This window comes from Caretta caretta, chromosome 1 (assembly GCF_965140235.1).
Source record: "Caretta caretta isolate rCarCar2 chromosome 1, rCarCar1.hap1, whole genome shotgun sequence".
Lineage (NCBI taxonomy): Eukaryota > Metazoa > Chordata > Testudines > Cheloniidae > Caretta > Caretta caretta.
Window position 1 is genome coordinate 346,278,280 of NC_134206.1, and position 19,714 is coordinate 346,297,993.

General features: G+C 49.1%; 1 protein-coding gene across 2 annotated transcripts in view; it reads right to left on the bottom strand.

Moving 5' to 3' along the window:
- PLXNA4 (plexin A4) overlaps positions 1–19,714 on the bottom strand; it is a 634,448-nt gene that overhangs the window by 321,254 nt on the left and 293,480 nt on the right. For both annotated transcript variants that reach the window (XM_048836698.2, XM_075124565.1), the window contains exon 4: positions 4,987–5,118. In XM_048836698.2, the coding sequence (XP_048692655.1) occupies positions 4,987–5,118 (132 nt within the window). The remainder of the gene's footprint in view (positions 1–4,986; positions 5,119–19,714) is intronic.

Here is a 19,714-nt window from a genome sequence, read left to right on the forward strand (position 1 = left end):
TATATATATTGATATTTATATAGAGTGGAGCCCTTCTGCTGCATCCCGTTCCTCAGCACACAGGTGCATCCGACCGTGCTGACAAGTACGCGTTGTCACGTCTGAGCATACAGAGTTGCTGCGTGAAAGGAACATGCTGGCACTGGTCACAGAAGGCAGGCTTGGAGCCACGCCCGCTCTTTACTTTGAATCTAGGCAGCACATGGCACTGTTGCCATTTAGCCACCTACCTTCCCGCACCCACAAAAAACCCAACTGCACACTGAAAACAAAGACAATTATGGGCTGTGATAGCACATGAGCATACTGGTGGGGCCTTCTTGGAGGACTGTCTAACAGAGCAAGGGGCTGGGAAACAGGACTCTCGGGGCTAGTTTATATTGAGTATTTATACAAGTGCAGCTACGCTGCTCTGAGCCCCGGAGAATGGGGCAGCACGTCTCCATGGGGGGCTGCAGCAGAGTAGCTACCTTGGGACAAGTATCTCCCTTAGGTCCCATGCCCAGCTCGGCCCCTGGCACTGGCAGGAGGTGGGAGGATACCATGACTAACTTCTATTTTGTTTTCTAAAGCTTTGCGGTTCGCCTTTAACCCCAGAATTACATGTCAGCCAGCAAAGCTAGAATCTCCCACAAGCTGAGGGACAGGCTCTTCTCAACGACTGGCTCTCGTTTACCATCTCTCGGTAGATCCTGAGCTGTTTTCAGCTCCAAAATAATAAGATCCTGTTTTTAAAGGATTTTTCATCCTAAAGGATCTCAAAGTATTTTATATGGAGAGGAATCACTTCACCCACTCGTGATCTGCAGCTGCCCTTGAAATATAAGGGCTGAGCACCATGGCCCCGATCTTGCAAAGCACTTAACTTGAAGCACTGGAGTAGTCCCAGTGGCTATTTGTGTGCTGAAAGTTAAACATGTGTCTAAGTGCGGTACTGGATCAGGGCCTTACAGCATACAGCAACACTGTGCAACAGTTCAGGACAGGCCGGGAAGAGGAATACTACCCCCAACTACAGCCGCCAGGGGATGTGGGGAGGCAGGAAGTAATGACCTGAGTGGGAACCTAGCCCTGCCATTGGAGCTCGCACGCATGCTCTCACGCAATGCCAGGGAATATTTAGGACTGGAGCTGAGTTTATACAGCCAGCCATGAGCTGAGCATCCAACCCCTGACCAGGCTTGGAAATGGCAGCCTACGTTGTTGGGCCCGTTTTGCCCCTTACTCTCAAAGAGAAATCTCACCTCCGGTTCTGCACAGGCCTGAAGACGCCAGGAGCACTTTGTGGGCACAATCCAGGCAGTTTACATGCAGCACAATTAACAGTATCCTGGGAATCTCTATGACAGACAAGTACCCACCGCAGCCACAGGAATTGCTCTCAGTCTCCCCTCGCCTTTCTCTCCGCCCAGCCCTTGCAATGCTAATTCATTTCAGCACCTGAAGTGCAAGATATCATGAGCATATAGGGAACATCCTTACTGTCGTGGTAGTCATGCTGTCCCCAGCATGGCTGGCTGCCCTACAGATAGCATCAGGGACAGGCACCGGCTTATGTTGCTTTGAATGTTTCACCAAATCAGATCACATGTAAAATAAAAACACCCTTTTGCTCTGTTGGCTACCCCCGATAGCTTGGCCACCCTCAGTGTTGTAAGATAGGGACAGTGGTTTGATACAGTTGTGGGCCAGGACTCCTGGGTTCTATTCCCAGCCCTACCACCACCTTGTGTCCCTACACAGGCCACTTCACCTTCAGTTTAGCTATGGGTCTGGCAATACTGTCATGAGCTGGGTAGCACAGCTGGACAACATTTCAGCAACATTATCTTCGACATTTCAAAGTTTGACAAAAAATGAGAAAAAATATTGATGAGACTGGCAACCCATGTGATACATCGTTAAACGACTACAACCCATAGTCAATGGGGACCACATTCTGAAAGAAATCTTTCCCAAACTCCCTCTTCTGGCCTTCCAACAACCCCACACCCTCCCCAAGCTCATCATCAGAAGCAAGCTCCCCAGAGATCATGACCCACCAACTCAAAGTGATACCAGACCCTGCCAGAACAACAGATGCGAAACCTGTACACATATCTCCACTGCGACAATGATCAATAACCCCCCACAACACACCTTTCAACATCCATGGCTATTACACATGGCTACACATGGCTATTACAACATGTGATGTACCTCATTCAGTAGAGTAAACGCCCCAATAACAACTATGTGGGTGAAGCCAGGCAATCAATATGCTCTCAAATAAACTCACACAGAAAAATGATAAAAGACAAGAACGCTGTATCATCTGTGGGCGAACACATTTCATAAAGTGATCATTCTGTATCTGACCTCTCAGTCCTCATCCGCCAAGAAACCTTGATCAACACCTTCAAAATATGACCCTGGGAGCTTAAATTCATAACTTTGCTAGACACTAAAAATCATGGACTTAATAATGATACTAGATTTATGGCTTATTGCAACAATCTGTAACCCACTAACCTTCCCTTTCTGTCCTAAGACTGCAGAGGTGTTAACAGGCCGCTATACCTTGAATAAAAAGAAAAGGAGGACTTGTGGCACCCTAGAGACTAACAAATTTATTTGAGCATAAGCTTTCGTGAGCTACAGCTCACTACAACTTTTGTAGTTGGCTAGCAGTTTCTCCTCCCTTGGTGTTCACACCTCAACTGCTAGAAGAGGGACTCATCCTCCCTCATTGAACTAACCTCATTATCCCTAGCCTGATTCTTGCTTGCATATTTATACCTGCCTCTGGGAATTTCCACTATATGCATCCGACGAAGTGGGTATTCACCTACAAAACTTACGCTCCAGTAGGTCTGTTAGTCTAAAAGGTGCCACAGGACTCTTTGCCGCTTTTACAGATCCAGACTAACACGGCTACCTCTCTGATACTTATGCTAAACAATCTATTCAAGGTTGTATTTATCTGTGACCCTTTGAGTGCCTTTCCCAGACTTGACGAAAAGCTCTGTGTAGCTTGAAAGCTTGTCTCTCACCTTGTTTTCTCATATCCTGGCACCAACATGGCTACAACAACACCGCAAATATTGACAACATTTATTTATATTTTATAATTATTTTATAATTACGCCGGACCCTCGCCAGAGCGTGGGATTTGGGATCCACGCGCAGGAGCACGTTAATGCGGGGACCGCGTTATAGCGGGGACCGCGTTAAAATGAATTCCAATTAATGTAATTAAATTTGGGATCCATGGCCGCAACCACGTTAGATGCGAATTCGCCCTGTACGGACACACGTTCTAGCGAGGGTCCGATGTGTATGGTAAAAATGAGAAAGTCGGCAATTTTCCAGTAACAGTGCGCTGTGACACTTCTGTATTTTTATGTCTGATTTGGTAAGCAAGTAGTTTTTAAGTGAGGTGAAACTTGGGGGTACGCAAGACAAATCAGACTCCTGAAAGGGGTACAGTCGTCTGGAAAGGTTGAGAACCACTGTATTACAGCACCAGTTATGGTGGCTTGGCTGTTTAACTCAAGCAGTAGCAGCTCAGAAGGTCTCTGGTTCAGTCCCTAGTCTCTAAGGTGCCACAGGGACTCCTCATTGTTTTTGCTGATACAGACTAACACGGCTCCCGCTCTGAAACCAGTCCCTAGTTTGTAGGGCAAGATAGGGACTCCCACATAAAGAGGACTTGCTTGTGAGGAAAGTGGATGTCAGGCTGCTAAGGACGGGGGAGAGAAAGAGAGAGCTGGAAGTACCAGAGGAAGGAAGGTCTACTCTACTCCCTCCAGGAGGCTGTTGGCTATTGGTGCACGCACAGTGACCCTGGGTAGGGTGAGGGCTAAGGGAGGCTTTCAAAGCACATGCTGTGTCTGACTCCTGAGTGGCTGGGAGTAGGAATTGGGCAGGAGGAGAGACTGAAAAGGAATTCCGCTCAGTGGAAAGCATGAGCAAAGCACGTCCTACCCAAAGGGACCTGCATCCCCCAGGTGACTGGCAGTGGACTAGGGAGCCCTACAGGCAGCTGATTTACCAGCTGGTTGTCACTGTTACGATCTGAGGGCTGCTGAGTGGCCTCCATGAAATGAGTCAGTGGCTCCCAGAATGCAGGCAACCATATCCCCACTGGCACCAATTGGCACCCTTACTGGCAGTCTCCGGTCCAACGAAGAGCCATCTAGTGGCAAGCAGGGCATGAGCGTTCCTTTATCACACAAATGACCAATGATACATTTTCCCTCTCTCGTGACGTCCAGATGGTGATCTCAAAGCACTTTACAAGCCTGCACAACTCCACTGATTGCGATTGGTTAAGTCCCTGTCCTAAACTATCAGCGCATTAGAAAACTTCATAGAACCTCCCCGCCCACAAAACCTCATAACGCACAATGAACTTCAAGAGCTCTGGGAAATTAGCATTGTGCCCAGGCACCCAACATAACCCCCTAGAACTCTCAACAACTCTCAATACACCGCAGCAGCCCTGCCATCTCCCACACCCAGCAAGGCAAGCCCCCTCCATAGGCCTGGATGGTAAGGTGGCTGGAAGCAGCAATCTCCCCCTGGATGACAAATTGACCCCTTCCTGACGTCTGGTTTTATTGGTACTTTAAATAACAACACAGCATAAACTTCAGCGTAAACTTTCACCTCCAGCGTGGCTGGTTCTGAGATTTCCCCCACCGGACCTCTTTGCCCCAGACTCTAGTTCCCTCTGCCCAGTAGAGGTTCCAACTCCTCTTATATTCTGGATGGAGCCAAAAGAATGTACCTGCTAGTAGAATTCAGTGCTGCTCCTGCACCCTTCAGTGGCGGCCCACTATAAATATCAGTTCAACCATTTCTAGCCCAACATATCACAAGATGCTCCCTGAAGCCTCAGCATCTCTTTAGTGGTTGCACTTGCTGCTTCAGACATTCGGCTGCCAGTCAGCCAGCCACAGAATAAAGGCTTTCAAAGCATCCCAAACAACCTGGGAGGCTTACCTGCTTCTCAGACATGATGTACAGGTGCTCGTGATCCACTGAAAAGGCCATATCTCGTAATATGGGGCCGGTGTCCACCACCTGCACGATCTCATACTCCAGGGCACTACTGGTGGGGCCATCTACGCGGATCTGCAAAGCAAGGACAAATTGGGAAAGAGAACATGAGTGTCTTCCCTTCCTGGCACAGGGTTTGCAAGCCAATCAGTGGGCTATGAATTAGTAGCTCACTCCACCATGGAAACATAGACCGCAGCTGCCATCACAGCCCACACATTGCAAGTCTTGTTCCTTGCATCCTCAGCCAAAGGCTAATCCTAGGAGCCAACCCTTGTCCAGGACATCCTGGAGGGATGGACACTTTATGTAACAATCTATGAGGATTGTCCTAGGTTCATTTCACCCACACACAAGGTTCACAGCTGTGGAGCTTGCATGGAGGAGCAGAGGTAAAGGTAAAATGATGCTTTAGTAAGTTTCCTATTGGGTTAGAGGTGGAACATCTCCATGTGAACTGATATTTCTCCTTTAGCCAGCAGGTGGCACCACAGGAAATTGCAGACATTGGGTTTCATGGGATAATTTATCCACACATACCATGTGCCTCCATCCTAAACACCACCCAGGCCCCAAAGTGAGGGTACTGAACACGAAAGGCAAGGACAGGGTTGCCCATGGACTACTTCCCCATGATGTAGTCCCCACTGGTAAATGAGGCACTGAAATAAGACCCTGTAACACCACAGGGCTGTCATTTCAACTGCACATTTTGATTCAGGTCCAGATGCAAACCCGCACCTGCTTAGATACTCCTCCAGCAAAGACACACACACAGCCCACAGCCCTCTCCCAATATGCACACACCGATGCCTAATACATACACACACACACACACGTTCCCCACACACACACTCCCGCAACATAGGATCACAGTCAGAACCATGCACACGACAGTGCTCCCGCCCACCCAAAGCCCAGTAAGTGCTTATCCAAACTGGAGAGGAGCTGGGACTGCACAGACCATGGGCTCCCAGCCACAAGGTTTAGCTCCAGGGCACTCTCTATTTGGATGGGCTTGTCTTGTATGCCTAGGTGCCCATGTTGGGCCCATCACCATAGCATCAGTGACGGATGCTGAACTGCCAGTGTCTTAAAAGGCTGAACGGAGACATAGCGACACAAGTCTTAACACAATGAGACAGCATCCCAACCCAAGCATTATGATCTGACAGTTTTATCTGGAGGGCGCGGGAAGTTTTAAAAGTGGCCATCATAGGATGTGGGCACCCCACCTGGGTGAGCCTGGATGTGTGGGGCTGGATATTCAAGACCAAACCTCCCAAGTATCAAAACCACAGTGACCCTGTAATAACAGCAGTTTCTTAACCAATCTGCTCTGTGTGTCCAGTGTCAGAGCTGTTGGTTTCAGTCACTTCAAGATGTTTGCTCTACAGACCCAAAAGAACGATGGGAGGGTGACCTGCCCTCCTTTCCTCCTGCTGCATCATCAACGTATGATGGTCCTCTGGACAAACCCAGGGGTTGCCCAGGTCTCATCAAGGCCATGTCCTGCAAACCCTTTGTTACTGCTGATGATGCCTGGGAAGGAAAGAACTCCAAAGGAGTTTGCAGGACTGTCAGGTTAGAAAAGGTGTTCAGATGCCATTGTTATTACTGTCAACATTTATATGGCCGTAGCACCTAAAGGCCAACTAGGTGATGCCCCATTGCACTGCACAAACATATTGAAATCGACAGCCCTGCCCCTGAAGAGCTTTCAGTCTGAAAGGGGGTGAGACACTCAAGCGGGTGAGACAAAAAAGTGGGTCAGGAGGGGGCAACAAAAACAAGAGGAGGCATACAATTCACTCACAGCAAGGGGTCCCACGCAAAAAGGTAGACAGATGCTTAGAAAGGCAGGCAGCTTTTTCCTTGCCACTGAGCACATTTGATATAGAAATTACCCACCACAGACATGGCATCCTCTGATGCTAGTCTCCTCTCAGAGTAGAATCACTCATGATCTACGGAGGTCACTGATTTTAGGAACATTGGAATTGCTATAATGGATCAAACCCACAGTCCATCTACTTCAGTCTTCTATCTCTGACATGGGCCAAGCAGATGCTTCTGAGGAAGGTGCAACAAACCCCACAGTAGGCAGGTGTGGGGTAATCTGCCCGCCACCCCCAAGAAAGTCTTAAACCCTGAAGCAGGAGGTTTTAGATCCCTCCCAACATAACATTAATTATGATAACTCTGCATAGTCTTCAGAGGAACAGCCGTGTTAGTCTGTATTCGCAAAAAGAAAAGGAGTACTTGTGGCACCTTAGAGACTAACCAATTTATTTGAGCATGAGCTTTCGTGAGCTACAACTCACTTCATCGGATGCACACTGTGGAAACTGCAGCAGACTTTATATACACACAGAGAATATGAAACAATACCTCCTCCTACCCCACTGTCCTGCTGGTAATAGCTTATCTAAAGTGATCAACAGGTGGGCCATTTCCAGCACAAATCCAGGTTTTCTCACCCTCCACCCCCCCACACAAATTCACTCTCCTGCTGGTGCTAGCCCATCCAAAGTGACAACTCTTTACATAATCAAGTCGGGCTATTTCCTGCATAGATCCAGGTTTTCTCACATCCCCCCCACCCCCATACACACACAAACTCACTCTCCTGCTGGTAATAGCTCATCTAAACTGACCACTCTCCAAGTTTAAATCCAAGTTAAACCAGAACATCTGGGGGGGGGGGGGGGGGTAGGAAAAAACAAGAGGAAACAGGCTACCTTGCATAATGACTTAGCCACTCCCAGTCTCTATTTAAGCCTAAATTAATAGTATCCAATTTGCAAATGAATTCCAATTCAGCAGTTTCTCGCTGGAGTCTGGATTTGAAGTTTTTTTGTTTTAAGATAGCAACCTTCATGTCTGTGATTGCGTGACCAGAGAGATTGAAGTGTTCTCCGACTGGTTTATGAATGTTATAATTCTTGACATCTGATTTGTGTCCATTTATTCTTTTACGTAGAGACTGTCCAGTTTGACCAATGTACATGGCAGAGGGACATTGCTGGCACATGATGACATATATCACATTGGTGATATACAACGCACATTTTCCGTCTCAAGGAATATTTCCAAAATACCTCTGAACAACATACTAATCCACAGAGGTCTCCCTGCCAACACTACAGAAAGAGGGATTCTAGATGGACTCCTCCTGAAGGTCGAAACAGCAGACTGGACTTCTACATAGAGTGCTTCCGCCGACGTGCACGGGCTGAAATTGTGGAAAAGCAGCATCACTTGCCCCATAACCTCAGCCATGCGGAACGCAATGCCATCCACAGCCTCAGAAACAACTCTGACATCATAATCAAAAAGGCTGACAAAGGAGGTGCTGTTGTCATCATGAATAGGTCGGAATATGAACAAGAGGCTGCTCGGCAGCTCTCCAACACCACTTTCTACAAGCCATTACCCTATGATCCCACTGAGGGTTACCAAAAGCAACTACAGCATTTGCTCAAGAAACTTCCTGAAAAAGCACAAGATCAAATCCGCACAGACACACCCCTGGAACCCCGACCTGGGATATTCTATCTACTACCCAAGATCCATAAACCTGGAAATCCTGGGCGCCCCATCATCTCAGGCATTGGCACCCTGACAGCAGGATTGTCTGGCTATGTAGACTCCCTCCTCAGGCCCTACGCTACCAGCACCCCCAGCTACCTTCGAGACACCACTGACTTCCTGAGGAAACTTCAATCCATCGGTGATCTTCCTGATAACACCATCCTGGCTACTATGGATGTAGAAGCCCTCTACACCAACATTCCACACAAAGATGGACTACAAGCCGTCAAGAACACTATCCCCGATAATGTCACGGCTAACCTGGTGGCTGAACTTTGTGACTTTGTCCTTACCCATAACTATTTCACATTTGGGGACAATGTATACCTTCAGATCAGCGGCACTGCTATGGGTACCCGCATGGCCCCACAGTATGCCAACATTTTTATGGCTGATTTAGAACAACGCTTCCTCAGCTCTCGTCCCCTAAAGCCCCTACTCTACTTGCGCTATATTGATGACATCTTCATCATCTGGACCCATGGAAAAGAAGCCCTTGAGGAATTCCACCATGATTTCAACAATTTCCATCCCACCACCAACCTCAGCCTGGTCCAGTCCACACAAGAGATCCACTTCCTGGACACTACAGTGCTAATAAACAATGGTCACATAAACACCACCCTATACCGGAAACCTACTGACCGCTATTCCTACCTGCATGCCTCCAGCTTTCACCCTGACCACACCACACGATCCATCGTCTACAGCCAAGCTCTGCGATACAACCGCATTTGCTCCAACCCCTCAGACAGAGACAAACACCTACAAGATCTCTGTCAAGCTTTCTTACAACTACAATACCCACCTGCAGAAGTAAAGAAACAGATTGATAGAGCCAGAAGAGTTCCCAGAAGTTACCTACTACAGGACAGGCCTAACAAAGAAAATAACAGAACGCCACTAGCCGTCACCTTCAGCCCCCAACTAAAACCCCTCCAACGCATTATTAAGGATCTACAACCTATCCTAAAGGATGACCCAACACTCTCACAAGTCTTGGGAGACAGGCCAGTCCTTGCCTACAGACAGCCCCGCAACCTGAAGCAAATACTCACCAACAACCACATACCACACAACAGAACCACTAACCCAGGAACTTATCCTTGCAACAAAGCCCGTTGCCAATTGTGCCCACATATCTATTCAGGGGACACCATCACAGGGCCTAATAACATCAGCCACACTATCAGAGGCTCGTTCACCTGCACATCCACCAATGTGATATATGCCATCATGTGCCAGCAATGCCCCTCTGCCATGTACATTGGTCAAACTGGACAGTCTCTACGTAAAAGAATAAATGGACACAAATCAGATGTCAAGAATTATAACATTCATAAACCAGTCGGAGAACACTTCAATCTCTCTGGTCACGCAATCACAGACATGAAGGTCGCTATCTTAAAACAAAAAAACTTCAAATCCAGACTCCAGCGAGAAACTGCTGAATTGGAATTCATTTGCAAATTGGATACTATTAATTTAGGCTTAAATAGAGACTGGGAGTGGCTAAGTCATTATGCAAGGTAGCCTGTTTCCTCTTGTTTTTTCCTACCCCCCCCCCCCCAGATGTTCTGGTTTAACTTGGATTTAAACTTGGAGAGTGGTCAGTTTAGATGAGCTATTACCAGCAGGAGAGTGAGTTTGTGTGTGTATGGGGGTGGGGGGGATGTGAGAAAACCTGGATCTATGCAGGAAATAGCCCGACTTGATTATGTAAAGAGTTGTCACTTTGGATGGGCTAGCACCAGCAGGAGAGTGAATTTGTGTGGGGGGGTGGAGGGTGAGAAAACCTGGATTTGTGCTGGAAATGGCCCACCTGTTGATCACTTTAGATAAGCTATTACCAGCAGGACAGTGGGGTAGGAGGAGGTATTGTTTCATATTCTCTGTGTGTATATAAAGTCTGCTGCAGTTTCCACAGTGTGCATCCGATGAAGTGAGCTGTAGCTCACGAAAGCTCATGCTCAAATAAATTGGTTAGTCTCTAAGGTGCCACAAGTACTCCTTTTCTTTCTGCATAGTCTTGCTATCCAGATAAATGTCCGATCCTTCTTTGAATAGTATTAGTTTATTCTTGGCCTCAATGGCACCCTGTGGCATTGAGTTCCACAGTCTAATTCCTCATTGTGTGAAAAAGGCATTTCCTTTTATGTTTCGAATTTGGTGCCCTTTGATTTCACAGAACCTTCCATTCTCCAGTAACCAAAAGCTATGGGACCTTTCACCAGCCAAACCATCAAAGGGTTGGCAAGCCTGAAAGCCCCGGCCACTGCTTCTCCCCTGCACGGTGACTCATTAGAAGTATTGGGCTCTTCCTGGAAGAAGGGAAGGCAAAGCCCAATGTGAATATGATAGTTGATGAATGAACAACTGCTTGGTGTTTTGCGCTCATGTTCTCAATTTGCTGCTGACTAAAGCAGGCCTAGGGCTACCAGGACTTAATGATCCAGGTCAGTCACTTTCCAGCTCCCAGGCTCTCTCTCAACTGAGTACAGAACAGGCCTTCTTCCCCTCTTCCTGCTTTCTCCTCTCACCCCAGAGGAAACAACAGGACACTGGCTCTTGACAATACTGAGAAACCAACCAGTTCCCTTCCCTTACACACAGTCTGTGAGCTTGTTTTTTTTAACTCAATCTTTCAGCCAGGAAAATCAATCACTGAGTCATTCTGTATAATAGGTGGGAATGGATTAGGGCCCTGCTGTGCCTGAGAGAAAGGCACAAGGAGGAGAGACAGACACAGAGAGGAGTCAGGAACGAGAGGACATGAACAGAGAGCAGAGATGGTCGAGCCATACAAACTGATCTCAGTCCTCACCAATCCCAAAGAATTCTTAGCCCCATTTGACAGATGGAGAAACTGAGGCACAGAGTGGTTAATAGGCTTTCCCAAGATGACATAGCAAGTCAGGAGGGCATAGCAGTCAGAAGTGCCTGGATCCCAGCCCTGTTCTCCACCCACCAGATCACACTCTGCCTTTAGGGAGAGCGAGAGAGTAGCACTAACCATTGAGCAGACTGGAAGAGGCTCAAGAATTTGCAGCCACTTGGTCACCTTGATGGATCTGGTGACAGAGTCACTCTCAATAACTCCCACAGGTGGTGGTCAGATCACAGACTCCTGCACTGAATACCATCTACTCCTTCTGTTCTTTATTATCGTCTGGGACCAGGGGTTCTCACAACACATTTTTTGCTGGCCTCAGAGTGCAGCCACCAACTCTTGCTGGTGGCCGCTCTGAAAATTCTTCCAAACTCGAGCCCTGCCACCCCCGGGGCTGAAGCCCAAGCCCTGCCGCCCCCACGACGGTGGGTCGGGAACTCACCAGCCACCTGCAGAGTCCCAGTTTCCTCCAGTGCCATGCACACTGGCCCCCCGTGTCTCCAAAGGCACTGCCCAGAGCCCCCGAGGAGGCTGTGTGGTGCAGGGCACCAATCCCTGCCAGCAGCATCAGCAAGCACCAAGGCAGCACATCCAGGAGCAACAGCTGGGTGATGCAGGGAGGGGCCACTGCTTTCCTGCCCTTCCCTCTGCCCCCCCCAAATCTCTGCCCAAGAGGCTGTCACGGCTCAGAAATGACCACAGCCCAAAACGTGGCAAGAGCTTCCCAAAGGGCAGACTCACCAGGAAAGACCTGTTCTGCCAGCTAGTCCAGCCTGCACCCAGGGCAGGATTGTTCCCTACCGTGCATTCCCCCGGCCCAGGGCTCTGTCCAGCCCACTTTCAAACAGCCCAACTGATAGAGCCCTCCACCTCTTCCCTTAGGAGACTATTCCTCAGCTCAGTCAATATCCCTGTCAGGAAGCACTCCCCGGTGCTGTTCCTGTCACTCAGCTTCATCCTCAAGCTCCAACTTCTACTCGCTTGCGTAATCCTAAATAACCTCTTCCCCCTCCCTGGTGTTTCCATCCTTCTGACACTCGCAGCTGGTTCAGAGCTCCCCGTCTTGATTGCTGGCCAGGCTAAACAAATTAGGAAACCCTATCAAGCAGCTACTTTGGTCATTGGTTTCCATCACTCTTAGCTGCCACTGGGGTCAGGTGTGTGCGCTGAGAGGTAAGCCAGCAATTACCACCTCCAGGCTCAGCCAGAGCCCTCATCCTGCATTGGGCCCCATTAGAGAAGAAGCACACATAGTCGGAAGAGGCAGGCGGAGGAGTTACCAATCTGTGCAGGCACGGTGCATGGTCCCCAGGGAGCCTCCCCTGTATGTATGGTGCAGGTAAACAATTGCAGTGGCCTTGTACCGGGAAAGCAGCAAGCAGCGATACTAGGGGAGAAGCAAGAATGGGATTTCACAGCCATTGCTAACCTACTTGGCTGCAAAGCCATTATTCTGCAGCAGTAGGGGGAGGAAGGGAGGCAACAACCTTGTTCTACACACTCATTTGTACACACACAAGCTAAGGCACAGAAACCAAACTGTCCCTAAAGTTCAGCACAAAAGAAGTTCAAGGAAGAAAATTCTGGAGGGAGGTTAGTACATCAGATCCACTTTTCTCTGGCTATGTGAGTTGGTAATTGCGTACGTGTAGCCCACTGATGACTGTGTTACACAGCCTTGCCTGTGCGAGTCTGTTACGGGCCGGCTCTCTGCCAAGGAGCCTGGCATTTTGTCTCTAGTTGCAGAGAGAGACTCATGCTTTAAGCTCCAGAGTGCCCTGGTCTAATCCATTCTGCGTTGGCCACCATGGCAGCTGTTGAGTCCTTCTTCTCTCCCCAATGTTAAGAAGAGGGGGTAACCATGATGGATTCCAAATAGCCACGATTATGAACTATGTACACATATGCAAGATCTAGCTACCTATGTCCACTGCTGCTCTGGCTGGCCTCTGACGGCTTCTGCAATAGATGAAAGGGAAGCCTGTTAGCAGGTTCCCAAATTCCTTAAAGGGATGTTACACAACTACACACTACAGCAGTCACTCCATTTACCCTTCCCTCTCATTTCTGAGCATAAAACTCGCCTGGCTGGTTTCACCCTCTGTTTAGAGGCAGTGTCATTTCCTGATTTTCAGGCCCCAGCCCAGCACCGCCATGGTGAGGTTTTCAGCAAAGGGAATATGTGAAGGGAAAATAAAGAAGGAGCTCATCAAAATGGAAAACAATCATCACAAGGAGATTTCTGTTCAGCGCGGGGCCTACGGCAACCTCCCTCTGCTGTTCTGGGAGTGAAACCCCATTTGGGATTAGCTACCTGAGCCTGACTGTGGGCTGACGGCTTTGGCCTCCTGCACAGGGAAGCATCAGATGTAAGGGCCGAAACCACTGTGCCGGAGTGATACCAAGAGTGCTTGAAGGAGACTGGCCTGCGTCCAACTCTGCTACAGGCCTCCCGCTGCCAGAACCATCACTCTGTGAGCTCGCTGGGAACAAACAAAGGTCTGATAGGCCCCCTTCAGATCTGCACAGAAAACTGGATCCAAGGCCCAAGATTTGTGTTAGAGATCAACCTCCCTGCACCCCCAGAGCTGTAGTGGGTGTGAGGTTGAGGGAGGCATGGATCATTGATCCACTTCAAACCCCACCCCCATACACTGACTGATCCAAGGGGTCTCTGCTCACCCCTATGCTTAGGCTTAAAGAGAAAAGAGGATTTGCCATGAGGACTCCCCATGGCTTTGGCCCAGCAGAGCGGCTGCTGGGGGAACCAGTAGCTGACAAGGATTAAAGAGAGATCAAACTGCGAGTTGTCCATTGTATAGCAGGTGGTGTAGAGAGAGCCCTATGGGCGAAGGCTGTAAACCCAACTGCCACCCCGATTTATACAAGTGCTGGGGATGTACCCATACATCGACAGGCACCATCTTCAGAGAGTTCTAATGAATGCTGAACCCAAATGGAACTCCCCTGCATATAAACCCACACACGCCACCCAACACACACAAACCTCGTACATACCCAGACACGCACACAGAATCTTTATACACAGTTCAGTCATGCTCACCTCTACACTCAGCAAATACCCCCAGACCTAATATGTGCACTCCTATACCCAGTGGATACCCACGCTCGCAGACCAGCAATCAGAGTCGATGCACGCTCGCCAGTGATCAGTGTGCACATCCAGTACACACTCACCTCTACACGTGGTTTACAAATACACCCGGTACACACACACCACCCCATTACAAACTCCTCCTACTCCAACAACTGTATAAGCACACGTTCACATGCTCAGCATGTACACAAACCCATCTACCTCCAGTACACTGCAGTAATCCCTACTTCCACTGCATGCCACACCTGATGTACACACACACAGAGCCATCCACCCAACATGTTCCACCAGGCCATTCCACCCACCCCACACTAAGCCAATCTGGCAATTGTAAAGGGCCCTGCCACAATGACATTAATTCCGCTCCTTGGAAGACTATAGTCCTTGGGTTTTATTCAGCGAGGTGAGTTGCTATTAAAACATCAGCATGACGCTTCACAAAGGTCAGTTAGTGGGGGACCCAGCCTGGCAGCTGGCTGTTTGTTTGTTTGAACATTATCTGGGTCTGGCTATTTATTTGCAGCCATTGAAGTAGCAGACAATAAATATCCTCTCCCAGTAGCAAACAGATGCTTGCACTGTTCTGGCTAGTGTGGGCCTCAAAACGATCTCCTTAATGAGCAAACAATGCTATTAATCTTTAAAGATGCAGGCTCCCCCTCTCCACCGCTCACAGCCTCGGCCACAGCCAGCCCTGAAGGAGTTCTTGCGAGACACCCAGGAGATCAGGAAGCTGAAAGAAGGAAAGAGCTTCCTTCATTACATTGGCACTCAGTAGCTTTATCTGAGCCGCTCCAGCTGGCGTGGGGTCCGTGGCTGGGAGATGCTTCACTGGGATCTGCTGGGGTGAATGGGTGGCCAGCTGGTGCCTAGGAGCTGGTCTCCCCTAGGACAGCAGGGGCTGACTCAGGGGTTCGAGATTACTTGGCTGAGATAGCTGGGGATGTGAAGTGGGTCGACAAGGAAGAAATGGGTGTAACCCCAGAGGACCGGCAGGTACTAGGAGGGAGGAGATAGGAAGAGAACGCTGATGAAACACAACTCATGCTAGTGGTAAAAAGCACTAGTAAAGCACAAACACTTGCATTTTGCACTGTGATAAACAGCCTTCTGCTATTGGATCCGATATAACACCAGGCTCTTGCATAGCACTTTCCAGCCACCAATCTCAAAGTGCTTTACAATGAAGGGCAGTATCATTATCCCCATTGTACAGGTGGGGAAACTGCATCACAGAGAGACGAACTGACTTGCTCAAAGTCACACCGCAGGCCAGTGCTGAGAACAGAACCCAGGTCTGCAGAGTCCCAGGCGAGTGCTCTGTGCATTAGGACACATGATTTTTTCAGGACAGAGGGGAAGGGGGTGGCCATTTGCAGAAAAATAGCATCCTCGTCACTTTGTCCATCGATTCTGCCTGCGTTTTCTTCCCCGAAAGCCATCTCCCTTTGCTTGGGACATCACAGCCAGTTTCCCTGCATAACTTGATCCAGCCATTCTTTAAATCATGTTTGTAACACACTTTGAACTCCACTCAGCTCCACTGAAGCCCAGGGGAGTTTACTTACAGTGCTGCAGGCTGGGGATGTGCGGCTCGATTCCACTATAACACAAACGGCATGGGGAGAAACACTAACTGAACAGGAAGTAAGGGGGGAGTGGAGCATGGCTCCAACCCATAATACACTGAGTAACCCAGTTAACGCCTTTACAACAGGGCCTTTGGTGGGAGTACTACGATGTTGTTGTTATTCCACTGGCTGAATAGGCAGCCGACTAAGATCCTGGCTGAATGAGGGTCATTTTAAAAACAATCAGGGGCAGAGGAATGTAGAGAGTCATGGCTGGATCAGCAAAGTTGCCCCCAAACAGCACGTTGCCCAACACCCTCCGGGCAGCGTCAACAGGCCTTTAGCTGATGAAGTTAAAGGAAATTCGTCCACCGCCCAAACGCTTCCAGGCCAGCACTCCAGCAGCTTCCACTCAGGTAGCACTAACGCTTGATTTTGGCCATGAAATTGCCCAGTTTCCCAGGGGGGATGCCTCAGTGACTGGAATGAGGATTATGGGGCTGTATTTCAAAGCTGGCAGCCCGCAGGTCACCGGAATCAGCACAAGCAGCCTCCACTGGCTGCACAGGGAAAACCAGAAACTGAACGGCAACAGCCACGTTTGAAAGAAAAAGACAATTAAAAGGAGCGTGGGAAAGAGCAACCCTTATCTGACTGCCAGCTCCCAATGTGCCCACCCCCCCCGTTACCTCCAGTAATTCAGAGTAGCCCCCTGCCCTCTCACTGCACCTTTCACACGTGGGTCTCTCAACGCCCTTTACAGGCACGAATGGGTTAAGTTTCACAGCGCCCCTCCAAGGCTGCCAACGGTGGCAACTGAGGCAGAGAGAGGTCAGATGACGCATCCAAAGCTACTCGGAATTAGTGGATGGAGGCCAAGATATAGTGATCCTGGGGGCCTCGCATTTTGGGGCGCCCTGGGTGAGACACCTTAAAGGAGCCTGGGTTTCCGACAGGACCTTCTGAAAATTGGGCGGCTTTCGGATGTCCCAAGTTGGGCCTACCATAAACTGAGCCACCCGCGTCTCTTTCGAAAGCTGTGGCCAGAGCCCAGTACAGCTGACAACTTGCTCAGCTCTAGGCCATACTCCCCCTCGTCCCCTATTTCTTATTGAAAACATCGTCATTTCCCGCGATTGGATTACAGGTTTGAAAGCTCCATTTCCTAAAGGTCCACGTAGCCTTGGAGCTCGGCACATTAATTCCGATCACACTGAGTGGCGCCCAGCTGCAGCGTTACGGCTGCACCGGGGCCTCTCTAATACCTTATTGCTTTTCCAATATCAGTTCCTCCCTGTTTTATGAACCTAATGTCTCCCAGCAGACTCCAGCACCGCTGGCTACTATTCCTGGTGTGGGGAGGGGGTTGAGAGACAGCAGACGGCGTATGATCTAATGGCAGGATGTTATTATGATGATCTATTTCTGCTGTTCCATTGATTTTGGTTACATGATGTAGCTCTATCGATCTTGGCAAAGGGGGAGCAGGCTGGCAACACACCATCTTTTCCCCATTTTCCCTCTGTCTCGGCGCACACTCACTGGCCAAACAAGCTGCTCTAATTTGTCTAATGCCCATTAACAGTTGATCAATTTATAATAAAATTTTGCACTTTTATAGGCCTTTTTACCCACAGATCTAAAAGTCCTCTCCAAGTGCTACTGAGTGAAGGGACAAGTCTCCCTCCCCAAATCAGGTGAGCGTTGTTAGCCCCTTTTTCCAGGTGGGGAAACTGAGGCACGGTGCGGTTCAGTGACTTGCCAAAAATCAGTGAAAAAGTCAAGAATGGCACCCAGATCTCCTGGTTCATAACTTTATCTCTAAACCATGAAGCCAACCTGCCCTTTCTAGTTCTGTCCGAGACTGTTGATCTGACTGATACCCAGAGACCTACGGGTGAGAGCTCAGGGTTCACCTGACAATCCACCACTACACTTGGTCTTGTCAGAATTTTGCATAGCAAGTTGGGCATTCTTTCCTTTCCACACCCAGGGGTGTTAAAGCCATTCCAGACACTTCTGTTTCAGTGATAGCTGCCACTCACACCAGGGGCGAGGCAAACCAGTCCAGGCAGAGTCAAAATCAACCCAAAACCATCTCCCCCAATAAATATTGACCCCAAACCTTCACTTCAAACTTCCTGGCAGCCTTAAGCCCTCACCTGAGACTGGGATTGACCCTGAACCTTCACCCCAACTGGAACTGACCCCAAAACTTTTCCCCCCACTCACAAATGCCCACACCTCTGCAAAGGCTCGCACAACCACATACACACCTGAAAATGAATCTGCAAACACATACACACATCCTGCAGACTCCACAGTGCCCACACATCCAAAGACCAACTCCACCACACCTCCTTGAGAGAGACGGACCCACCCGCCCCAGGGGCATCCTGATGTTGCCTGCTGTACAGTCAGTAGCTGTGGAGGCGAGGCTCCAGGCTTATGCATTTCGCCTGCACGGACTAAACTTTATGGTCAATGTGATCAAATAATTTTAACAAATCATTCACAGCAACGTTACCAGAGCCCGGGGGGTGAACTCCTCCCGGGGCATTTTCTGTGCAGCAAAACATCGGTTTTCAAAGAAAAGGATTCCCTAAAACACCCCCTGCTAATCCGTCTAAACAACATGAATTCCACTTTAATCCCACCGCATGCAATCAGCTGGGCTCTAACGGCATGCCTGAGAACTCCACAACTGGCAGGATTGGGGAGTCTCATCCTTGCACGGAGTCACCCACTGACCTCGGGGTAAATCAGCCAGCTGGGCTGAAAAATTAGGTCAAAGCGAGACCTGCCTGAAGACTGGGTCTGAGCTGTGCCTTGATAGTGACACCAGCTCCAAAGGAGCTGACAGTTCCTCCCCACTTAGGAGAACCCGTTGGAACCAGGAAATACAAACCATCTATTTGTATTTCCTATGTCCAGGAGGGCTCCACATGGCAGCCTCATGCTTGTATTTCATGGTGTGGTGTTGCAAGAGGAAGGGTCTTGTGAGTAACATCCATTAGAGAGGCTCTCTGCAGAGAGACAGAACTTTGCATCAATAGACCGACAGACATATAGATATAGAAACATACTCCCTGCCCCAAAGAGTAAATCTAAATTAGACAAACATAAGTACTTGGGGCAAGGATGGTCTTTCTGTTCTGTGTTTGTACAGCCCCCAGCACAATGGAGTTCTGGTCCATGACTGGGGCTTCTACCACAACACAGATAGTAATGACACCAAGGAAGCTATTAGCACTGGGAAGAGAACCCAGATGTCATGCCTCCCAGGCCACTATGCTAACCACTGGACCATGCTACCTGCCCGAGAGAGAGATGAGTGGGACAGCTTTCTTCCTGTCTCCCTATCTGAGTGAGACATCGTGTCAGGTGTGCATGACATTAACATTCACCAGCCAATTGACAGATGACATAATTTTTGAAAGTGTGGTGTACACACACTCCCATGGCACTGACTGATTGATAAATTAGACACTTATGAGC